The 24070-nt window shown below is 36.6% G+C and overlaps 1 protein-coding gene across 2 annotated transcripts in view; it reads left to right on the top strand.

Annotated features, from left to right (window-relative positions):
• The window catches only part of MARCHF5 (membrane associated ring-CH-type finger 5), a 31905-nt gene extending 16679 nt beyond the window's left edge, over positions 1-15226 (top strand). The window contains exons 2-6 of one of the 2 annotated variants that reach the window (XM_069796670.1): positions 1952-2154; positions 7553-7653; positions 10906-11089; positions 11523-11689; positions 12907-15226. In XM_069796670.1, the coding sequence (XP_069652771.1) occupies positions 1952-2154; positions 7553-7653; positions 10906-11089; positions 11523-11689; positions 12907-13023 (772 nt within the window). In that variant the 3' untranslated portion in view covers positions 13024-15226. Of the gene's footprint in view, positions 1-1951; positions 2155-7522; positions 7654-10905; positions 11090-11522; positions 11690-12906 lie in introns of both variants that reach the window. The other variant, XM_069796669.1, reaches the window with a different exon arrangement.
• The last annotated feature ends 8844 nt before the right edge of the window (positions 15227-24070 follow it).

The raw sequence follows: 24070 nt of genomic DNA, 5'->3' as shown, positions 1-24070 counted from the left end.
ACAATATTTTTTTACTACTTCAAGTTTGAGCCTGACAAAATAAGTTTCCCATTGTAGATTCCCCACCCCCTCCTTTTCCTCATAGAGCAGTTAAAAACAAAACCAAACCACCACCCCCAACCTGTTTACAAGTGACATGCTAGGGAGAAAATAGTGACCTTTTAAAGGAATTTACTGTATTTTTGTTGCTTTGAAATTGGTTCTAGGAAGGTTGGCCCTTGCTGTGCTTATAATTCCCTTATAAACTTTGTCTAACGAGCTTTAGTTAGTTACAAGCTTTGTTTCTTTTTTTTTTGAATGCGTACATAGGAAAGACCTCCAGTATGTATATGGTCAAGTATAAATTTGTCAAGTAAGTTTTCTGACAACTATTTAGCACTGATTTCCATAAGAGAGAGTATAACAATCTGGCAAAATGAGTAGAGTTGGAGGGGACTTCTAAGCTGTAATTTCTTTCCCCAGATGCTAACAAAGGTTAGAGATGGGATGCAGAAAGGGCAGACTGAAACAAAAAATATGAGGTGGGGAGAGAATAAAGGTGAGTAGAGAAGCTGAAACAAGGAAAAAAAAATTAAGTGTTTAAAAGGCTAGGAAGAAGGCTTATTACTGACAACAAATGCTAGGGGAGGGAGAGGAAAAATGTCATGAACCACTGTACCATCCCCACGTAGAAACTACAATCAAGATTCTTGAATCTTAACATTGCTTTGTTTAGTAGTGCCAGAGCATTTCTCAGCTGCTTATGATCTCAATTATTGTCAGTGGTTACACATAAGAAGCCTTATACTGTTTCATCTTAATGATGTTACTCAAATTAAGATAACAAAACCAGCATCAAAATAGTGCTGCGATACTTCAGTTAGTGCATAATGTCTAATTAGATTGTGGCTTGATAGTTAAATTATAGGGATGCTGTTGCTGGACACCTTTATAAAGGTTTAATTAGGATTATGATGGCTTGTGTCAAATATCTATTTTAAAAAAATATATCAAACCAGACTATATTTGTAGAAAGATCCTTATTTTGTTAGATTCTTGTTTATTATCTAAACTTCACTATCTTCAGTAGGGAAATTAGCAAATTATTTCACAGTAAAAACTAAATTATTTGGTCAACATATCTGATATTCTCCTAGTTTAGATCCATGTTTTACTTTTCTCTTGCAATTTGTAAGGTCTTTAAGGATCTGGCCTAGTCATCAGATCAGATATCTGGGAATTACTGGGATGTGTGCTCTCTTCAGGTCAGGTCACATAACCTGTCAGTCTTGTGTTTTCTCCTTATAGAATTAATATGTTTGAATTTTCTATATCCAGATAATTCTTCAGTGCAGAAATTTCCTCCTCTAGTGGTACAATAGTATTCTTCAAGTACTTTATAACTTAATTTATATTATACAAAATTGATTTATCTGAATGAAGTACTTTCTCTTTTCAAAGAGAGGAAATTAATTGAATATAATTATTTACAGTTTTTGTGATACATTGTGTCATTTGTGTTGGTTTATTGTTTAAGCGGATTGAGTTGGTTTCCCTAGTAACAGACTACTGTATTATTGATCTTATATTTTTTAATTTTAAAAACTTACCAAAATGTCTGCTGTAGGAGATGATAATAAATTTTAAAAATATATGGATTTTTCATATGTTGAATAATTCAGAGGTTGAACTACAGTCTCAATGCTTTTTAATTCATAAATTAACTAAAAGTTAAATTAGTAATTCAGAATGTATTAAAAGCAGTTGTTTAGCTGCCTGTAATAGTATGTTAATATCAGAACAAGACTGTGGTACAAAATATTTATATTTTTGGTGATTAAGAATGAAGCAACAAGCATCATCTCATTTAGGTGCACGTTTTCTAAAACTATATGCTTTCACATGTGAAAGTTTATTTTAAGCATGTAAAAGCAGAAAAAAAAATATCTTTTTTTCCTTCCTGTAATTACAGAAGCTGCTGGGTTTGTTTTGCTACCGATGAGGATGATCGGACCGCAGAATGGGTGAGACCTTGCAGGTGCAGGGGCTCTACGAAATGGGTTCATCAGACTTGTCTGCAGCGCTGGGTGGATGAAAAGCAAAGAGGAAACAGTACTGCTAGAGTTGCTTGTCCTCAGTGCAATGCAGAATATTTAATAGTATTTCCAAAGCTAGGTAAGATATGCATCAATTTAAAATTTAAAAATAATATAATGGGTTGTTTCTTTATATTGTTCCTACTTTTTCCTCTTTTGTGCTTGGCACATTAATTCTGTTGAAAACTTGTCTGTTCCCTTTTCCAGACAGAAATAACCTTTATATTCTGCTCGTGTCCTATTTGTTGGCTTAGTTAAATACCTTCTGAAAATTTTGGATGTGTTCTGCTTAGGTATATTGATAAGTCCTATAAGTAATTGATCTATAATTAATTAATGGTTAAGGTGATATTTTTTCTTGTTGAGCAGAGTGTGACTTCTTTCAGCAATTGCTACATATTAGCACATAAACGCATCCTTTTTTTTTTTCCCTCAGCTTGCAGAAAAACTGTTATCAAAGGAAATTCAAAGAACCTTACTGAGCAACCTGTTGTATTACCTGAAAAACATAGTTTTACTTTGTTTGGGAGGTGTTCCTGACTCAGTATTGCCCTATATTCAAGAGGCAGAATATCTGTGGTTGCTGGGCACTGCTGTAGCTCTGTCAGCGTGAAAGAAAGTTGGAGATGGTCTTCCAGAGTCTACTTACTTGAGTAGCCAACTAGGACACTGCACAACATGTTGTAAATATTTAAATTAGCGGTGGTTGCTATCATTCCAGCCCTCATTTGCCCATATGTTCTATGGGGTATATTAAGTAGGGCAAGAAAATGAAATGTTGCCATGGAAACTTTAATTTTGTTTAAAAGTAAAACTGCTTGTTAAAGAAATGCTGATACAGCATGTGAGTACAGGCATTTAGAAGATTTTAAAGAAGATTTTTTTTTAAAAAGTATCTTGTTTTTGTAATGAAACAGCTGAAAATAACTTGCACTGTCAGTTCTTTGGGAGAGGACCTATTTTCTGTTAGTATAAGGGCTGACAAAATTAAGGTGGGAAGGGAATTTTATTTGGGTGATGATGTTTATTTCTATGATGGAACACTGAGAAATGGGAGAGAAAATATGGACTAATGTATTGTTGATATTCAAGAAAACATAAGCCATCATGAAACTTACTACCAAGTTATTCATATATCAGCCACAATTCAGCTTTCCTATAAGGATAAGGTAGAGAGGAATCTTAATCTCCATCATAAAGGAGGCATCAAATGACAACATTTAGCATTGGCTTTGGGGAATACAAATGTTTGATATCTGGACACTTACAATGTACCACAAAACTTGAAGCTGTTTAATATTCTTACTTGCATCTTGAATGATGAAATTGTACTGTCAGCTGCATTTATATTTTATTTTGGCACTGGGAAAAAGGGGAAGCAACTATAGTTGGGAGAACATGCATGCACATAACAGGCATTTTCATTTGTTCTTGCAATTTGTGGCATACTCTCTTTGAAAGCTAAGATTCCTAAATGCTAACATTCCTAGGTTCTGAAGCTGGCCTAATATTCTTGCATGAGATTGTTCAGCTCTTGCCTGCAGGCATGCAAGAATCTTTTGATGTATTTTCCCTCACAATACCATCTTTTTCCATTTTTAAAGATGAGAAGGGCATAAAAATTCAGACTTGTGTAAGAGTACACAAGACCAATAGTAGACGACGGAAATAAATTTGGGTCCATCAAACACAATCATAAGCTTGAAGTGCCTTAAACAAGCGAGACAGTCTTGCCCTTTTGTAGCTCTTTCTAGTGACTGAAAACTGTTATATCACAATTCCACTTTAAGTCAGTCAAGGTCACACCAGGCAGAGTTAGGACAGTAATATGTTTTCAAGCAGTCTTGCCAGTAGCCCTGTCTCTGCTGCAGCAGGTATCTTTTGAAGACATTACTAGTCGTACCATTCAAGAAACTACAATTACTTGAGCAGGGAAGAAGTAACAACTAAAGTTTCCTTGAAGTATCATAGTTCAGAAACTTACTTACATTAAGACTCCTCTAATGTACTGCTGGAAACTTTTTTTTAAAAAACAAATTTCTGTGAAAGGGTACTTCCTAACACAACTTCTTCTATTTGATTATAGTTTTGAACTAATATCAACTTGAAGACATCAACGAATATCTTTATAAGTCATAGTGTCTCTCTCTTTGCCAATTCAAAACAACCCCCTTAGTGACGTATCTTCTTAAAATTATAGTCCAATTTCAAATTTGATAGTGCATATCAGTTTTAGAGATTGATAGTAACTGTTCTTACTAGCTGTTTTCCTTTCTTCTGAGAATTTTTTTTATTAAATAAGAAAATATTGTCACTTTGAAAATAACTGAAGTATCTTTTAGACAATTATTTCAGTTTAATAAATAGAAAACAGTTTGGAAGAGAAAGCTCTGTTAAAGCATGATAGTTTTACAAAATGAAAAATATTTTTGTATTTTGTATTTCCTTCTTTAATTTGTATGTCAGTGATACTTAATTTCCTGCTTCTTCCTTAATACCATCTTAAAAGGAACAGTTATATTTGTCCTCCTTTCTCACAACTTCCTTCCTAAAGGGCTAATTAAAAAAACCCCACCAAAACCTGGAACAATGTTTTGCTAGTCTTTTCTCAAGATTCTATACCTAATTCCATAGCCTGCTTCTTCTAATGATTTGTATCAGTAGGTGCAATTTGTTAGTACTTTTAGTGTTAGACTTCTGCTGTTGCCTTATCACCTTGCCAAGATGTAGAAGGCAAGCTTTAGTGCTTTGTGTCGCCCTTTAGGACTCACCAAATATGATGGGGTTTTTGAGTCTCTTGTCTTCACCGTCTTCAAACAAATGTAAGTTTTCAAAATGGTACAACTACACAACTTTTTCAGTGACTGTGGGTAACAGTCAAGATGTCTAAATTACTGTGCATTCAGTACTTGCAGTTACGACCTTGTTGGTACTTTCAGCACGTTGATAGACATCCCACCGCTTAAGTCTGTCCTGGAAACTTAAACATAACGGTTAATACAGTGAAACTGCTTGTTCCAGTTCTTTGCATTTTGAGTAGAGTGTTCCTTCTTCAGAAACCCTTTAATTTTGGTACTTAACAATAGGATGCTCAACTTGAGAATAAATTAACTCTATAGTTATACTTTGTCGGCTACTTATGGACTAATTTACATCAGCTGGTGTATTTGAAGCAGTGTGCTAGTGAGGTGTTTACTGTCTTACAAGCCACATAGGAAGATGCTTCCTGCCCTTAAAACTGGAGCTTATTACTAAAAGAACACATGCTGTACTAGAAGATGCATGCAAAGGTAACCAATTTGAGGTACATGAGTAGTAGGTTAAGAACTTGAGGCTCCAGCAGAGCTAGAATAGAGAGTACATTAAGCAATATTCTGCCCAAGTTGCTTCGGACTGCCCACTAGTCTGACACATAACTTGGCAATATTTACAATGACTTATGTCAAGACTGCATATAAGCTAAATGTGTTTAAATTGCACCTCTTCAGCATGGTATTTGCACACACACCTGGGTATGGAAAAAAAAAGTTGCAATCCTTCTACAAGGTCTCGATGCTACTGCTGTGCAAACAGAATGTAAAATCCTACCCTGTTCTTTTAAAAAAAAAAAAAAAAAAAGGGGGTGAAGGGCAGAAGGGGGGGAAACCCACCACAAAACAGATGTATTTGGGAGTGCTTTACAAGAATACCAGTGCTGATAAAACATGACAATGAACGAGTTTAGTTGTTCTTGTTGCTTGTTTTCACTGGCTGACTTGAGCTGAGTAGGACTGGTTGTTTTGAAAGCATTCACACTAGACCTGTTTTCAGAAAGAGAAGAACCAACTAAGTCATGAAACAAGAATCACAATTTTGTCAGTGTGGCTGACAAATTTTTTGCAAACTTTTTTTGATATGAATTTCACATCTTGATTGTACATTTAAATGCATGGCTTTTAATTCATTTGGTATAAATATGATAGTTCAGAGACAATCCTTTTGGGAATAGGGTGCTAAGTTATCACCACCCTAAAAAACTAAGAATATAAAGTTCTTATGTACTAGGAGCATTCAAGCTAAGAATTGAACTGCAAGTAATTTTTGTGTACTTGGAGAATGCCAAATACCATACCTTTACCTTTAGAAAGGTAAAAAAGAAAAAAATCCTTGACACCTAATCTTCTCAATTCTGTGCAGAGACGGAACAAGTTTTGATTAATTGGAGGTCAGGTGGAAAATGGTATACAACTCAGGATTGGTGTACAAAACAGAGCATGCTAACTAGCCTAGCAATTCATCTAGTGGAAGTCCTGTATATCTAGTATATCAGGGCTTCAGTAAGTCATTTAACACCATTGCTCAAGACAGCACTCCTTCAATAACCTGCCGCACCCCCCCACCTCAAAAAAAAAAAAAAAGATATAAAAAATCAGGAAGTAGTAAAAGAATTAGAGGCCTGAGTGGATAAGCTGTGATGAGAGACATGGAGAATTAGTTACTTGAAGAATGCCTGTAGGCTGGTTTTCAGAATAACTTTAATATTTTCACTGATTTTGGTAGGAAAAAAGTAGGAGGCAGCTAACAAGAACTATTCATGCATATGAGCTGGAGGACAGTCTGTAGGATTTGTTGACAAATACGAAAGTAATGTGGAATTTGATCATGGTGATGACATTTTTCACTTCCATACATGTATTTGACACTTAAGCTTCTGGCTTTTGCTTTGCTGGTGCTCTTGCAGTCTCTCAAAGAAAAGATGCAAGCATGCCCTTGTTTACCTTGCCAAAGTTGATCAGGGTCATGTCTTGCTCTGCGTAAGTCTTGAAAGTGCAGTTGTCCATAGAACAGTGAAACTCTATTCAAGCACTCTTGTCAAAGGCACTAAATAACCTGAATAGGAGGGTTTTTTTCTCCCAACGTTTGAGAGGTGGGCCTCTAAAAACATTGAATGCAGCCTCTTCCAGCAGGAGGAATCTTTCATGTTGACTGTGCTGCTTTTTACTGTACAGCAGGATAGTTTAGTGACAGAATTCTCAGGTGAAGCTGTCAAAGATAAGCACATGAAGTAATTACAACTAATCAGTATTTCTTCCTTTTGAAAACTGAAATATCTAACAAATAAAAAAGCCACTAAGCCTAAAATGCGTTCTACAACAGAACAATTCTGATTCAACACAGAGAAGGGAAACTAGTCAACTTCAGTGGGTAAATTAGTGCTCTAACCAGCATATTAATCTCTCGGAAAGATGTTGCAGTGAATGAAATGGTAGGTAGAAATAAGTTACAAGTTTAGCTTAATAGCTTTTTAATTATATGTTCTCATTTAAACAGCATGTGTGGGATGTCAGACTTGTTATTTTGCCAAGTTCATTCTTTCTTGTCAGTAATAGATGCTGAGAGCTTCCTTCAGTATGCTTATGTATGTATATATGTATCTATCTTGAAACCTTACTTTTCCTTTATCATAGGTCCAGTTGTTTACGTTTTGGATCTTGCAGATCGACTGATCTCAAAGGCATGTCCATTTGCTGCAGCTGGAATAATGGTGGGCTCTATATACTGGACAGCTGTTACATATGGAGCTGTGACGGTGATGCAGGTACACATGTATTCCCTCTTCTTACCAGCTCTGAAAGCAAGTCTTCTAAAGAAAAAGTCAATTAATTAAGACTCCTCTTTCCTTGGCTTAAAACATGCTTTAGCTACTTTCAGTGTAGTTAACAAATGAATTCAAGATGGGTGGATAGAAAGCTTTTCACTTTTAACTGATCATACTGCATAAAGCCAAGTATGCCTGTTCAAACATGGTTCAGTCTGCAACTAACAAAATTTATTACTACTGTAGCTGGCTGCCCTTTGTGTAGCTGGCTGCCCTTTGTATGGCAGGCTGGTGAACCCACTTCTGTTCTTACAGAAGAGGTGCCGTTACCACCTAACCACTAATAATGGGTAGTCTAATTCTTCAGAAAAGACATGAGACTAATTTCTTCTTTTACCTGTAGAAAAATTTTACTGCTAACATTCAAAGGGTTGAGACATGGTGAATTTTTAAGTTGCACCACTTTTTTTATTGCATAAAGGAAAATGCATGCTCTGAATAGTGCAATTCATTCATGAACAACAAATGCAAAACACTGCAAATTAATAGTATGTTCTTTTAATTACTTCAGACTGTATGGTTAGTTGAAAGGGAAAAAAATATTTATTTTTCCTGCTTCTGTTCTTGTGAACTTGCTATTTAAATATAAAAATTACGTTGACAGATGGTAGACTATTAACTATGGAAAGAATTGATCGTGGCTGTCCTAGTTCAACTACAAGACAAGAGTTTTCATAGACTGTACAACTAGAAGGACCTTTGTTACCATTTTAGTTGTTGATTCCTATATCGAGCCCATAACCTGTGTTTTGCCTGAAAGCATAAAAGTATTTCTGCTGTTAATTCAGTTGTAGATAGAATTAACAAATCTGTATGCTGGTAAGTAGTCCTCTACACAGTTCTCATTTTAAATACACAGCCTAGTCCTTATCCATGTAAGTCACATGGCACTACTTTTTCTTGAACTGTGTGGTACTGCCCTGCAGTTCTACAAGTCACTCCATCTCAAGATTGTGTGCTGTTTTGGTTCTGTTTGTACGTGATCTCATAGCAGAAATGTATATGACAACCACTTGAAGTGGAGCCCAAATGCGTTGATGCAGTCTCCCTGGTATCAGTGTGGCCAGGGTCAAGCGGCTGCTTAAGTGATGTATGATGATTTTCAATACCTCCTCCATTCCAGTGGATGAGTCTCTATATTACAGAATAGCACACTTAGGACTTTCCTTACCTGATACTTTGTTCTTATTGTGGCCCTTACAGGAACATTGCAACCATCTGTAATATTACAACTAGACTTCCTGAAATGTACCAGTCCGTATGTCCTTGCTCACTGCTACACTGGGCCTTTTTCTGTAGGAACTTAAATGACCTTTTTAGCTTCACTAGAACTACATAACCAAATGGAAAGATAAAATGCTCCTTCCTGTAGATTTTTTTGCTTTTTGAAATGAGGATCTGTCAAATCCCAGATATGAAGAATTAGCTATTTTCCTCTGATTTAATGTTTTTTGATCATATGGATGGCATGCTGGGTAAGAGAATAATTTATTTTTGCATATAATGGAGGAGATTAAACTGGGAGTGGAGGGAAACTTTTCCACCCCTTTTGTCACCCCAAACTTGCTAGGTTTAATATAACTTGTTTCCTGCTGTGCTTCAGACTCCTTTCCTTCAGTTGAAGGGCCAGAGAGAAGCACAAAAGCTATTTTTAAAGGTTAAAGATGGAGAAAAATAAATACAGTATTGACATTGTGACTCCAGTGTGGCTAAGTCAGTAATAAATCATATGGGGTTACTGAAAACAGAAAGAAATAGTAATCTAAAGCAGAAGAGACAAGGTATTGGGCCTTTTTTTGATTGACAAGGACTATAAGGAGAAAAAGGATAGTGTCAGACATCACATTTTGGGTGGAAGATGGTGAACAAGCTAGAAGACAAATGCTGAGTATTTTTTGCAGGAATAATCTTTTGGTGGCAACAAGATTGGTTATGCCTATTTTTAGAGGCTGTGGTATAGAACATAAGTTCCTGTTCTAGAAGAATAAAATGGAATGGTTTTCAAAGCAAGGCTAAAAAGTACAGTTTGAAGATATTGTGGTACGCTACCCTAGCTGTTTCCCTGTGTCCTACTTATTCCAGCAGTACTGGTTTCTGTTGTGGGTTTTTTTGTTTTGTTTTTTTTTTAAATTTTGCTATTGTTACATGTTCTTACTACCTACTTTTGTGCAAGCGAAGACTTGGTAGCTTTTTGCATTTGTGTGGAAAACAGGAGGTCAGTGAAAACACATCAGGAAATCCAGTGCCTGACAAATGTAATAATTATTATTTTAGTGTTCTTAGTCTTCCTGGATTCTTATGGAAGAAGTCATGAAAGAGCCCGCTCTTTCTAGAAGCGCTTCAAGGACTTTACTAGCATTTAGTAATTCTGAAATTGAGACAGCTCTAGAGGATATCTACCACTTTGATATTTTTTTTTGTCTTCAGCTCTGTTAGAGTTACATATTTAGAATAAAAAGCTTGTACCTTTAAGGAAAACATAAGGCACTGTTATGTTAGTTTTAATACCTACATTTTATAAACTGCAAAGTCTGATTTTTTTTTTTTTTGTGCCAGTAGAAAGGTTTAGACACATCAGTAATGACTGTCCTTTACAACTGTAGCACTAACCACGTTTAAAAATAAGGTACAAGTGAAGATATGCTGCTATTTCCACTACTGTTGAAAATAGCTTTCCTCTTCCTGCATTCTCTAGAGAAACAATACTTTTTAATACTGTGATCTCTGTTGTGTAAGGTATTCCTGCATAACAGAAATTTTTTATTAAAACATGCTGAGATATTTGCTATCAATTTATCTTTTAAAGAGTAGTATCTAATCAATTTCTGAGTGTAGAATTAATCATTCTAAAACTGTAAATTCTATGTGTTTTGGAAAGCATGCTATTTTGATGTTTCAGATGTTTAGGCTTTTACTTACACAGAAGCATGTGAAACTTTTCTTGAGATGGTAATGAATTGCGTTACAGCTCTCTGCAATATTAATGATGTGCAAACTAGGGCTGGTAGCTCGCCTGCATTACACTTCATAAGCAACCAAGGATGCAAAGGGAAAACTGAGTATGTCAGGTAGAACAGTTGTCTTTGTTTAACTTGTGTGGGCAGCCCCAAACAAACGAGACTTTTAAAAAGTTATATTCTTTGTTCAGTTGTGGCCTTTGTTATGTTTGTCAACTATATACATATTTACCAGGTTGTGGGTCACAAAGAAGGTCTTGATGTCATGGAGAGAGCTGATCCTTTATTTCTTTTGATTGGACTTCCCACTATCCCAGTCATGCTAATACTGGGCAAGATGATTCGTTGGGAGGACTATGTGCTCAGACTGTGGCGCAAATACTCTAATAAGCTACAGATTTTGAACAGCATATTTCCAGGTAATGTGATTAAATTTAAAAGGAAATATCAAGCTTGAATTTGTGCCTTTAGGAGATGGGGGTAGGCAAGTAGTTTTTGCCATTCTTAAGTAGAGGTGATTAACACCCTGACTCTATTTTATGTTCAGTCTGTTTAGACTGTGTTTGTATAGTACCTAGTGAGAAAGGTGGGGCAAGAGGAGCAAGAGCATGGTTTCAGTTAAGGCCTTAGTAACAAAACAAGCTACTGAAAACCATGGGTCTTACTTGAAAGTAAAAATGAATACAGTCATTTAATGGAAACAGAGTATTCACTGAGAAGAAGGATAGTTCTCAAAAAGTAATTGGGCTATAGATTTGTAATGGAGTGGGGGGTGGGCACTCATGTGCTTTCTATGTTCCGTTTGAGGTAGTGGCTATGTAACCTTTTCTTCCCCCACTCTCATCCCTTTAGGCATTGGATGTCCTGTTCCTCGTATTCCAGCAGAGGCCAACCCTTTGGCGGATCATGTCTCTGCTACACGTATTCTATGTGGAGCTTTAGTTTTCCCTACTATTGCCACGATAGTTGGAAAGCTGATGTTCAGCAGTGTTAACTCAAATTTACAAAGGACAATCTTGGTAAGATTCAGTATTGTTTGTTTCATAAACGATTCTAATATAGGAATACGAAGTGTTGTGTTGGGGGGGCGGGGAGGAAAGTAAAAAGGAACATAAATTGATCTAGAACTTGAGAGTGGCATTTGATTAAGGGAAGGGGTTTTTTTTAAGGTTGCCTATCATGGCAGTGGACAAGCATCACATGTGTGAGAGGTTTTGTCCTTACTACTGCAACTAATCTCAATTCAAGACAAGGCTGAAACTTCTATCTGGTACTGTACTAGGCAGACCTTAGCAGTAATTAAGGGTGATAATGGAGATGAGTAACCAGCATCTTCTAAGAACAATCTCTGCAAGGGAAGACTGGGGTTTTATTATCAACCTTTTCATATTAGCTTCTGTTACTAATTCTTTGAGAGGATCCCTTTATTACTTATTAAAATAAGGAGAGAAAAATAAACTCTCCACAGAAGTTGAATGGAGGGGGGAGGACAAAGAGAGGAGACAGTCTCTTCCTTTGTGAATAACCTCTCTGGCTTGCAGCCTTTCAAGGGGAAGCACACTGAGTTTGGTAAGGTGGTATCCCCTAGTCATCTGACTGTCACTTCAGCCCCTGTTTTCAATTCCAACATGTTTATGCACCCCCTCTCTTCCACATGGAAGAAACAGTGATATTACAACTGTTTATGCAGACTAAAGGCTTCTTAGTGTCTCTTCTTATTTTGAAGACTTGAGATAAACATATTGTAAAACTTTCTAGAAAAAAAATGTTTGTTTTACAAAAAACAGATTTTATTTCACTCCACACTTGCTTTTGGCAAGTGGCCTTTTTCACAGTCTGATTATAGAATGGTAATTAGTGTTATTCCTTCTGTCATGTATAGTATATATTCAGAGAAAGGAGGAAAGCAGATATCTGCATTTTACTTTGTTCTTTAAATAGGATGTATTTTGATTTTTTTTTTTTAGAGTATTTGTCAGATTTCCAAGCAAATAAAAGCTTTCAAAAGGCTTTATAGATCCAGTATGTAATCCCTTTAAGTAACATTAACCTCTGTAATAGTGCATTGTGACAGAAAACATTGAGGTACTCATTTGGAATTGTCCTAATTAGCTACACTTCAACAGAAAATGCTATGATTGAAAAAACAAATCTTCGACCAGAAATTTTTAAAAAGAACATTTGCAATTATATGACACTGAACTGTGCAGGTTTTCAAAATATCTTTTTATTTCAGGGTGGAATTGCTTTTGTTGCTATAAAAGGAGCTTTTAAGGTTTACTTCAAACAGCAGCAATACTTGCGCCAAGCTCACCGCAAAATTTTAAATTATCCTGAGCAAGAAGGAGCATAAGGCTGTGATCTCCAGATGTCGTACAGTCTCACCTAACAGGTTTCCATATTGTATTGGTTCCATCATTACTGCACAGTAGTGGACAATTGTGATAAGCTGCTGCTCCTATTTTTTTTTTCTTTAAATATAATAAAGCACTGTCTTGTGGCAGGGTAAATCCTTTCAGCAACCACTGAACCGAAGAATGTGACTTGGCTTTCATTATTTTTGGGTATTTCTGTTGGGCAACAGGCTTCTGAATTATTTTGTTTGAGCCAATATGCTGAATGGAGAAAAAAAAGCATCAACTACAGAACAAGAACATTGAAATTGTGTAGTTAATGTAGGCTATATCCAAATGCCTTTTCTATATGTGTTTTCATACCCACGCTATCATCCAGTTCAGCATTTCACACAATGAAGGGAATTTTTTTTAGAAAGGAAGTAAATGTGAGTCATTACCAAGGAGAAGTAATTGTGGGACATCAGCCAATAAAGATTTCCTTGTTTTTTGCTGGTATCAAATAGGGGGTGTAAAATACTCAAATGACTGGTCAGAGAAAACAGAAGATAGATCACTCTCTACAGGACTTGTATGTCAGCTAGCCACCTAAGTACTAGGTGTTGAAATTAGCATGGCTTTCATGTGAATATTTTATTACTGATAATTTTTACTGTCCTGTTGTATCTTCTGCAGTGCCTAGTGTTATTTTCTCATGGCTCTTCTACTGTTTTGTAACTGGTGCTGGATAGCATTTTTTTTCCTCTGCGGTAAAATAATTACATGGGGAGAAGTAAATTTCAGTTGCTTATTTTGTAGTTAAGTGTTAGAGCCCTTGTTCAGTTTTCATGTTCCTTTTGATTATGTAAATATCCATACAAGTACAAAGAGCAGTAAAAGTGTGAGGAAACAACACTGGACACTAAAGCTACATTTAAACTGACAGATTAGGGCATCCTTCTAAACTTCCAGACCTGGGTGCATTAACTCGGCTCTGGTACCAGGACTAGGCTCTCTTCTGCCCATACCAGCTCTAGTGGAAAGATTGGCTGGAATGGGGTGACACTACACTTTGGGTACCTAACCTGAGCATGGTACATACCAGCAGGCTAGACACTGTTAAGACAACTTGGCTCCATTCTGTAAAGCACTAAAGGATAAATCTTAAATGTGTAATAAACTAAGTTTATTTATACAGTAAGCTTTACTGTTACAATATGTTCAAAGTAGCCAGCTAAGGGAGACATTAGTACTTCAGTTATTTGATGTATTTATAAACTTCGTTTTGATGGAAGTTAACTGTTTTGTGAAGTTAAATTTTGACAAACATAATACGGCCATTTAATAGTCATACCACATCTAACCTAGATTTAGTACTTTAAGTTTTCTCTTAACAACAATTTATTTGTTTTTCTCAAAGTTGGGGTTTTTTTTTCCTTATTCATATTAGTATGTCAAATGCATGGAGAAAAGTTTAAAAAAATCTTTTAGTGGAAGTATTCATAAGTAAATATTTCTTTTTACCAGAAATGAAGTAAATGCAGAATGGACTTCATATTTGACTGCAATAATGTATGTTAAAGAAATTCAAAATATGGTACCTTTTCTATAGTATGTTTATCTTAATTACTGAGATGTAATATTTTAGAACTGTACAAAAGTGTATATAATGGCCAACTAGTATTCCAAAACTATACAGGTATTGAAAATTATACATTCAATCAATATCAAATACTTCTGAGGTTCTTGCTGTAACTGAAGAATTACTATAATCTTGTAAGTCTGCTGATTATATTTGTCTTAGTGGGCTCACTTTTATATAGAACTCTAAATAGAGTAGCAACCTCTGAAAGTTGCTGCTTTCTGTAAGATAGTCTTGAAACAATATAATACATATTTCTTACAGAATTCCTCATTTTGAGAAAACAGCTTTTCAGTGGTCTTCACTGTATATATTTCCAACCAATTTATTACTGTTTTTTAAAGTCTCACGAAGAATTGAATGATGCAAATTAGTGGGTTTGAAACTTGTTCCATGGGAAAGCTCATTGTCTTCTCTGGAAGTTAAAAGTATTGTAAAAATACAATTATAAAAATACTGCATGGATTATAAAATTATTTCACCTGAGTGGCAGAAGGTCATTACTCTGTTGTAAATCTTGTTTTTAAGTATTGCAAATTATAGTTACGTTGAATTAGGTTGAATAAATATTTTTTACACTCCCTAGTGTATTTTGTCAGTTAAAAAAAAGCCTGTAGCAAAACTTATAAATGAAAAATGTGTTTTAATGCACATCTAAGGATTTATATAATCAATTTTAAGTTGATAGCCTGAAGAAATATCTTGGGAATGAAGGAAAAAATTACTGTAAGACTTTAAACTTACATTTACTTTTTTTTGTTCTTTTTCTCTCTAGTGATCAATAAATGATGTAGGGGAATGCATTTCTCAAACATGTAAAGCAAAAGAATTGTTGCAACTCGAGCAACTTCTTGTAATACAGAACCTGGGTTGGGAGTTACTATGTATCTCTGGGTTGGCTGATGTGCAGCATTTATTTGGGGAATACTCTGATCCTTCTTCCTTGACAAAGGTAATACTGGCTGTAGGAAGTATTTTTTCCACTGATGGCTAATTTATGCCCCATTACTTTCAGAACAAGGAATATGAAATGTTATCTAGCATTTCTTAGTGTACTTTCTTATCTGTAACTTGGTTTCTCTTCGCGTTCCATTACATGAGCATAAAGGCACAAATTACCTGAGCTGTGATTATGTAAATACTTAAGAGATGCTTTTCCCCTTCTCTCTCCCCTTCTATCTTAAACTCATAGATTTAAATGGAGCCCTACTATACTTTACACTATTTTTTGTTGGAATGGTGGTTCTTTTCCTCATCCTTTTTCCTCTGCAAAAGCTTTTCTTTGTAACAGTTTGCATGAGTTGCCTGCTTTCAAGTATATTAATTCCCTCCTCATCTGGAGTTGTTTCTGAAAGGTTACCTCTCTCCCTTGGTTATCAGAGAAGGATCCAACTGTGTAGCCATTTAAGGCCTATCAGCATTTAGAGTAGTTCTGTGCTTGTAAGAAAAGATATGCTTAGGTATTGTGACTTTAGTCAGAATTAACTATTTTAATTGAGGACACAATTTTTACTAGAATTTCAGTGGCATAATGTTTATCATCACATGTGTGAGGATTCCCCTTTTTAAATGCATACTGTGGAACTTGGGCAAATTTATGGAGTATGTGTTTGAGGCTGTTTTTACTAGCTGCTGCTTAGAAAAGTTTTTAGCCACAGACAAGTATGTCTGTTTGTATAGTGGTTTTTACTGATGGAGAGAACTCAGAGAAGTAGAAATACAAATGTTATAGATCCATTTACTGTTGCATCAGTATCTTGCTTTTGGAACCCTCTATTTCTTGTTCTATGTCCATGCCGCTTTCTATTGGGATATTCTTTTTTTGAAAAAAACAGGATGAAATTTGTTTAATGCATCACTGAGTACAGTCATGTTATCTGTTCTTGTAAGAAATGCTGTGGTAATAATTCCTGCTTCCCATTTTAAAGTACAAATGCCAGTTTCACTAACAAGTCTGGGTTTGGAATTCTTTTCTAGTAGGCAAATGCTGCTGAAATTTGTGTTGATGTGTTTTTTGGTGGTTGGTTTTGTTTTGTGTTTGTGTTTTTTGGTGGTTGGTTGTTTCTTTCAAAGCATGCTGGGGTGGGGGGTGATAGAGGAAAGCATGAGATAGGATCATAGGTAAAAGGTAGGAAATTCTGAAGAACAAGTCTTAGCAGTTGTCCTCTCACTAACAGGCCCCTTCCTCTGCACCCTTGCAAAGTCACTGCTCTGTTCTACATAGTGTGAAACAGAACTTACTATCCAAATGCAAAAAGTAGTTGAGTATTCATTAGTTCTTGTATAGTTTGAGACTAAGTTCTGGTTTTGAAGGGCAATTAAAATGGAAGTGATTCTGTTTTGGCATGTAAGTGTTATTCATCACCTTAATTTTCTTCCTATTTTTTTCTCAAAAGACAGGGACACGTGGCTACTCGATTGGGATGGCACTTGTTAGATTGAAAGAAACTTCAAGGAGGCTGACAGTTTAGCTAGTACATTAGCCTGGGAGAGGAACTGTTTATGGAAAGCAGTCTTTGTCCTGAATTTAAGAAGTTTTTATTAATTCCAGTATTTTTGTGTGTGTGTATAAATAAAAAAATTGTACTAAAAGTTTTCTTGGCTATAGATAAGTACATACAGGTAAATAGCAATATATTGGAAAATGGTTCTTGCTAGGACTGAGGCAACAGTTTAATCCGTCACACTACTACACACTGTCAGCATCAGTTCTACTTACAGTTTTGTCAACTAAATAGAATTAGATGCCAGCAGTATTTAAGATTACCTAAAAACATTAAGGCTGTGCAGTGTTAATTATCTACTTTCTTCTTCACTAATCCAAATGGCTTAATTTCTTTTCACTTTAACATTTGAGGAATTCAGCTGCTGCCATCTTGCTTACTTTTAGCTCCATTTCCCTTAACTGAGACTTTGACTCTTCATTTACCATGACTCATTGACAACTTATTCCTACTGTTTCTACCTGGGTTTTCTGGGCGGGGAAAACTTCAAGTGCTTCAAGAAATCACACATAATCTTTGATATTTAACTTAATGATGTAAGTACTCTTCTTGTATGTACTCAGAATATACCACTGAAACTGGCAATACATCATCCTCCTTGTCCTCACAGCCTCTCAGTACCTGAACTACCATCTTCTAACCCTGCTGACTGAAAAGGCATATCTTCTCCCACTAGTGTCTCACACTTGCTGTGATTTAGGGAAAGATTCTCACTTTAATCTTTTAAAATAAATTCCAGCATAATCTGGGGAAATCAGAAGCCAGTTTTCCTTAATGAGTTGGTTCAATTCTTGTAGGCACTGACATCAAGACTTCTTTCTTCATTGCTGTTTAGCAAGTTGCTCTGTTGGAATGAGCTGTAAAACTAGAAGTATTTGCGCTGAAGTTTGCTCAGAATTTCAACCATTCAAATTCTTTCTGCTTTACTAATTTACAGAAGTTCAGGGTAGGTTTTAATTCATTTCAAGGCCTTATTCAACAGCTTGAGTAATATAGCTCACTTTCCAGAAGGGCAACAGTCACAAGATGTGTGCGCAAAGAATATTACTGTGAGTGAAAAAAAAAATCCTATTCTGTAAACAGCGATGAACTATCTCCATTAGATCACGCATGGCCCCTATACCTCAAGAAGGTCTGAAGATCTGTGGTCTCTTTGTCCATTCTTGCCAGTTATTCATATGCTCTGGATATTTAATTGCTTTTGCACCTCAATATTGTGAGCATTTCTGGTTGTACTATACTAAGTTGTTCAGTAGAAAAATTCCATTCCAGAACCACTAAAAGCAAATAGCAGATGTGACTTGAAACTGCCTCAGCTAAACAGCTCAGCAGCACCTGTCAAAACATATCTTGCAGGCACCTCATTTAATGCTGGATGACTAAGCCATGGAAAAGCAATTGCCTTAGCAGTGGGCCTCCATAGGAAGTACTATGCTTATTTAAAAAAAAAAAAAAAAATTATGCAACTTCTAGCTTCAGACCACTCTGTGATACAGCATGCGTAGCTTAATGTTTTGGGTATTTTATATTTTTCAATTGTTCCTGCACTCTTACTACAATGCAGTAAGACTTAGCTGCAGCTAATGGGAGCTGATAAAGGAACATGCTGATCTGAGTATTTACTGTATGTCTAAGGACTACTTTGAGTAATTGCCATTTCTCTGCCATGAACCATTACAAGAAGCTAATACCCCTACTCACTACCTCTGGAAGACCATCCCCCTACCAGTTTTCCAGATACTTCTCATGCATAGAAGATAGAATATGTAAGATAGCACAGAATCAAAAATGTTTCTATTTTGATAAAAATCAAGAGTGGCTTTTGTTTTTTCTGCAGCAAAATGCTGGCTGGTTCAGAAGTATTTGACTAGCTTGATAGAAAAAATCTCTACCACCTTACCACCTGTGCATAGTTCTAGGTTAAGATCCCATGGGTAATTCTAAGTTTGTTACTAGTCAGTTTGCATGACTAGCACTCTTGCATGAGCTGCTTGCATTCCTCTGTTTCAAACAAGATGACTACAGTGCAGGAGGAAAGTTCTGCTTCTCCAGTATATTTGCACTTCAGTTTCAGGGATTTTTTTTAATTTTTTTTTAATCCAAGACAGATGTTGGTTGAATATACATAACGTTATAATAACTCCCTCTGGATGAGAAGCACTGCAGAAGCTTTATGGAATGCAAGTTACATGATGAAAGCCTTTTGGGGAGCAGGGCATTGAAGGAATAAAAACTTACTTGAGATTGTTTCAGAGGTAGAAAAAAATGCCATTTTGACATACCGAATCTGAGACTTGGACCAAATTCCCTCAGTACCAGACTATGAATGGCTAGTGGGATTTCTCATAACCGACACAATAGCAATTCTTTTGACTGCTGAGAGGGGCATAGAAAATTGTTGCTAACCTATAAGGTTTGTCAAACAAAGTTTCATCTTTTTCTTAAATTCTTTGGTACCTTTTAAATGCAAAGCAATGTTTTTCTGTTCTGTCAGTGGTTTCTTTTGAAAAAGCAATAGTATCTTTTAACTGCAGGGTTCTCTATCCCAGCGTGTTGTTAAATTTCAAGGTACTATAAAAATGAAAGTGTTTTCCACTGAGCATAAATTAAATACTATGCAATGCAGCTGACCATCCCACATTACTAAGTGCTGTCTCCTATTGCAGACACAGAATTGTACTATGTATTTAAGTTACATACCATCTTACTATTAACTAGGCTGCTTTTCCCATCTCATTTCAAAGATCAACAAAAATGCAAACTAACCTAAGGAGTACATTCACAAGTGATTTCAAAAGTACAGGTGCTTGCATTTCTTTGTTCAGCTCTAGATTCTTTATGAACAGAGTTGTTCTATCTTCCTTTCTAAAGGGGCTCAAAAGTGAACTCTGGTTAATAGGTGGTGAGACTCATTACACAAATTTATTTTTTTTTAAATGCATTTATAACATTTACATGTAGCTACTTATATGCCAAATGACAGAAAATATATGTGTATTTCTTGAGCCTTTAGGTCTTAAGCTATTTTGGATAGAGTTGGAGTAGGTGATCATAGACAGTCCATAACATTCCTCTCACCAACTCCTGCTCAAAGCATTTCAGTTCTTGTTGAGCTAAATCACATACACCATGTGTTGGAATCCCTTCATGTAACACTTAAGAGTAGAGTCATTAGCAGCCCACAGAATTCTTTTGTCCTAGTCTACAGATTAGGACCAAGAAAAACATAAAACTGCTTTACTAGTGGCACCTGTGGAGATATTTTAGAGACCATTCCAGCAGCACACCATGGAAATTGTCCCAGATGTCAGGGATCATCTTGTCTTCTTAAAAATCTGAGTGTCATGGGCCCTTTCTTGACCAAGCATGAATCTTGAGTACATCCTCTGCAAAGGTCAATACCATGTGGCTTGTACCACTGACCTCTTTGTGCCTCAGACTTTTTAACTAAGTACCAAGATAGGGAAAAGTCCCTATGTCAAAAACTGCAATTGCAGATAGTGTAATTATAGGTTGTTGGGAAACGATACAGCTTACACCTCCCAAAACTGTGCGAGATGTATTAACTTAACTTTACTAGCTGCTTACTGTCAAAATGGTGGCCAAAGTCCTTCTTTATTGCAGCTGGCATTCAGTTGTTATATAAGTAACTATTTGCAAACCTGCAGTTGACAAGCAGAATGTATCTTCCATAGTTATCCTATTTGTCCTTGTTAACACATTAAGGGTGGTTTATGGGGTTTAATTAGAGTGTGTCATCATTGAGGAATACAACCATTTATGGCACCTACATATGAAGAGTTTAAAGAAAGTCAAAACAAATCATTCTGTATAATAAACTGGACACCTTCAAAAGCTTGTTAGAAGGTCAGCTTTAGAAGCCTCATTACAGGGTAATTAGTTGCATCTGGATATTCCTCAGAAACAAATTAACAAAGCATTTTAAAAAGCAGTGCATATGACTTGAATTCATCCCTTTTGGCAGCTGCATAATCATCATCTGGGAAGCCAGGTAATCCTTTTCTTGCACCTAAAATACGTTCTTATGAATGGCAGTTGCTGAGATAATGTTAAAACATGTTTACATACATAGGAACATGACCAAGAGAAACTGAGTAATTATACATCAGCCATGATGTGCAGCTTGGATGGATAGTTTTGTTTTGCTTCTATTCTGCTTTTAAAAGAACAAGGCTTATGATACTGTGCACCACAGGAAAGGTGCATAAAGGCATAAGCAAGCTGAATTCAGTATGTGGCAGTTCTGCCCCAGTCAGAAAGCAAATAATTACACTGAAACGTAATTAGGATAAATCAAATATGCACCACAGTTGTATGGCACATGGTAAGCAGACTCCAGAAGTGAGTGGTGTATTTTTGCATCCTAGCATTTCCTGTATTCCCAAAGCAAATTCTTTCCTTATTATTGCATTTTTGAGATGTAATTAGATGGCCTCAAAATATATTTTTTTTTTTTGTAACAACCTGTCTTTGAAAGTCAAGTCTCTTCCTTTAGTAATTGATTTGTGGAGGAACTGAACAGTATCACCATCAAAATACAGTAACAAGACTTAATGTTCCCTGTCTAATAGGTAAGGAAGCAGAAGGATGGGGAGAGTGTACAATGAAGTTAAATTCTAGTACTATTAACAGGTGAACTTGGTGCTATGAGTAGTGCGTATAGTTCATTTTATCTTTTCAAATATACTGGTATTAAAAAAAGAAACATCTAATCAGCTTATACCACCCTCCTGTGCACACACACAAAACAAAACCTGCCTTTTTGCTCAATAGTGATACCAAAACAAAAGTGAGATACCAGAGTGGCAGCCTACTGTATTGGCCATCCTGCCCGTCAAACACTGTTCTGCATCTTGTGCAGGGGTCTCACCTGGTTGGAGATAGCAGTACATGCTGAAAGGCTAGAGGATGTGAAGGATCACTTGATGAAACAAAATTAGCTAGTGATTGAAGTGTGAGGGATGCTACAGGCAATGACTGCAGGGTCACTTGCATCTGCACAATCTGATTTTTTCATTTCTAGAAGTCCTACAAATTCCCTCTTCTGTCTATAGAAACAAAGCAACCACTTGACAACATAAACTGTCACTCCCAATGGAGGAATGGGGTTTCTTGAGTATATTTGACAAATTTGTGACAGCTGGATGTTCTTGTAGATTAAATTTCAGCTGGTTTAAGGTGCAGTTATGCAGCTCAGGTATGGTCTTTGCTTGATGAGCAGATGCACAGAGCAACTTTGTGATGGAATAAGCCATGGATATGCCACCTGGTATTTCAAATTGTACTGCACCTTGACCTTTCCTACTTTCCACATGATTGCTGGATGTTAGTGGGCTTCTTTTGGGTGAGATACTGATGTTCCTGCCTTCAGGCTCAGTTGCCTCCACAGGAAGCATCTGCAGTCCACAGCATATGCCTGTGTCCTGGGCCCTGACCACCACTTGCTGCTAACAGCTCATCCAGGCAGCAGGGGTAACCTGCTCCCAGCTCAAGTGGCAGGACAGGTATAAGGACTGCTGGGAAAAGCTCAGAGTTGAGCTGAGACCCTCTTTCCCTTACTCTTATTTAACAACACATAGAAAAAAGGGATCTGCAGACCTGAGATGGTGCCAGCTTATTGCATACCTGCACCAGGGGTCTGTTCTTGGGGCATTGGGCAACAAGACAGCTTTGGGCTGACCTTGAAAGTAACAGTACCTCTCTCTTCCTCTGGGAGGGAAGTCCAGTTCTCCTAGGTCATAGGAAAGGCCCATGAGTCAAAGGTATAAAGGGCACAGGGTGCCCTCTGCCATCACTGTACGGTAAAAGCACAGCCTAAATGCAGATAGCTGAGTTAGCTGTTACTTGCTTCAAGTAAGGATGAGGTTGAGACTAATGTGCTCTATTGAACAAGCTTCATGCACTTTTTTTTTCCCCCAGCTGGTACAGTATCTTTATTTAAAAATCCTCTTTAGTGGTGCATTATAAGGCTCTGGCACCAAAATGCAGACAGATCACAGTACAACAACTTTAGAGAGGCCAGGTTAGCCTCAGAGTCCGCAAATTAACAAATAATATAAATGAGATCATTGTGGCAGGATTCTGGAACCATACCAACTGCTTGGCAGAGAAGAGATACAGATTTCATATCATGTCTAGAACAAGATCATCCCTCCTTATCACAGCTGTGGTTGCAATGTAAGCCTAGAGCAGATGCTGGAATTCTAAAATTCTGCATTATCTGAAAGCAGGTCTAGGCCCCCAGCAAGTAAAATGCTAGGACTTGCCAGCACTTTTTCCTGCTGCTGCTGCTCCTGCCAGTAGTTACGGTTGTGCTGAAAAGTTACTTTTAAAGGTCAGAGAGAAAGATAGTTAGATATGGATTTGCAATCCTCAACACATGCAGTATTTGAGAAGATGATCTGATCTCATATCCTGGTGCAGTCCTTTTATAGTTAATCTCCCCATTTTCCTACTGTGTAGGAATTGTAGATTTTGGCTAATCCTTCTCGTATGCCTCTGGTGGTTGGAGCTTTTTCCATTGACAGCAGTTCATCAGTACAGCTAAACAAAATCACTGTAAGCTGTCAAACAGAAGACAAATGAAAGCTTACAAAACAGAATACTCGCTGAACTGAGACAAAACTTCCAGCACCAACAATGATGATGGCAGGGGAGCAGAGACTATCTAGTTATAATTGCCAATTTAGCAACAGCTGAGCCTGTACTTATCTGAATTGGTACTTCTGCTAAATTCATGATGGTTTTTTCCTGTGCTAAGCCTTGACGTTAGCAGACACAATGCAAATGCAGTGTTCCAGGGATAACTCCGCTCTCAAAAAACAGCAGGTGGTGGTTAGTCTGAGGACTGAATCCTAGGGGAAGATTGCTTTTTTTCCCCTCATGGGCACCTGCTGTTGA

The sequence above is a fragment of the Haliaeetus albicilla genome, chromosome 11 (genome assembly GCF_947461875.1).
Source record: "Haliaeetus albicilla chromosome 11, bHalAlb1.1, whole genome shotgun sequence".
Lineage (NCBI taxonomy): Eukaryota > Metazoa > Chordata > Aves > Accipitriformes > Accipitridae > Haliaeetus > Haliaeetus albicilla.
The sequence above is the reverse complement of the archived record's forward strand: the minus strand, read 5'-3'. Positions and strand labels throughout refer to the sequence as shown.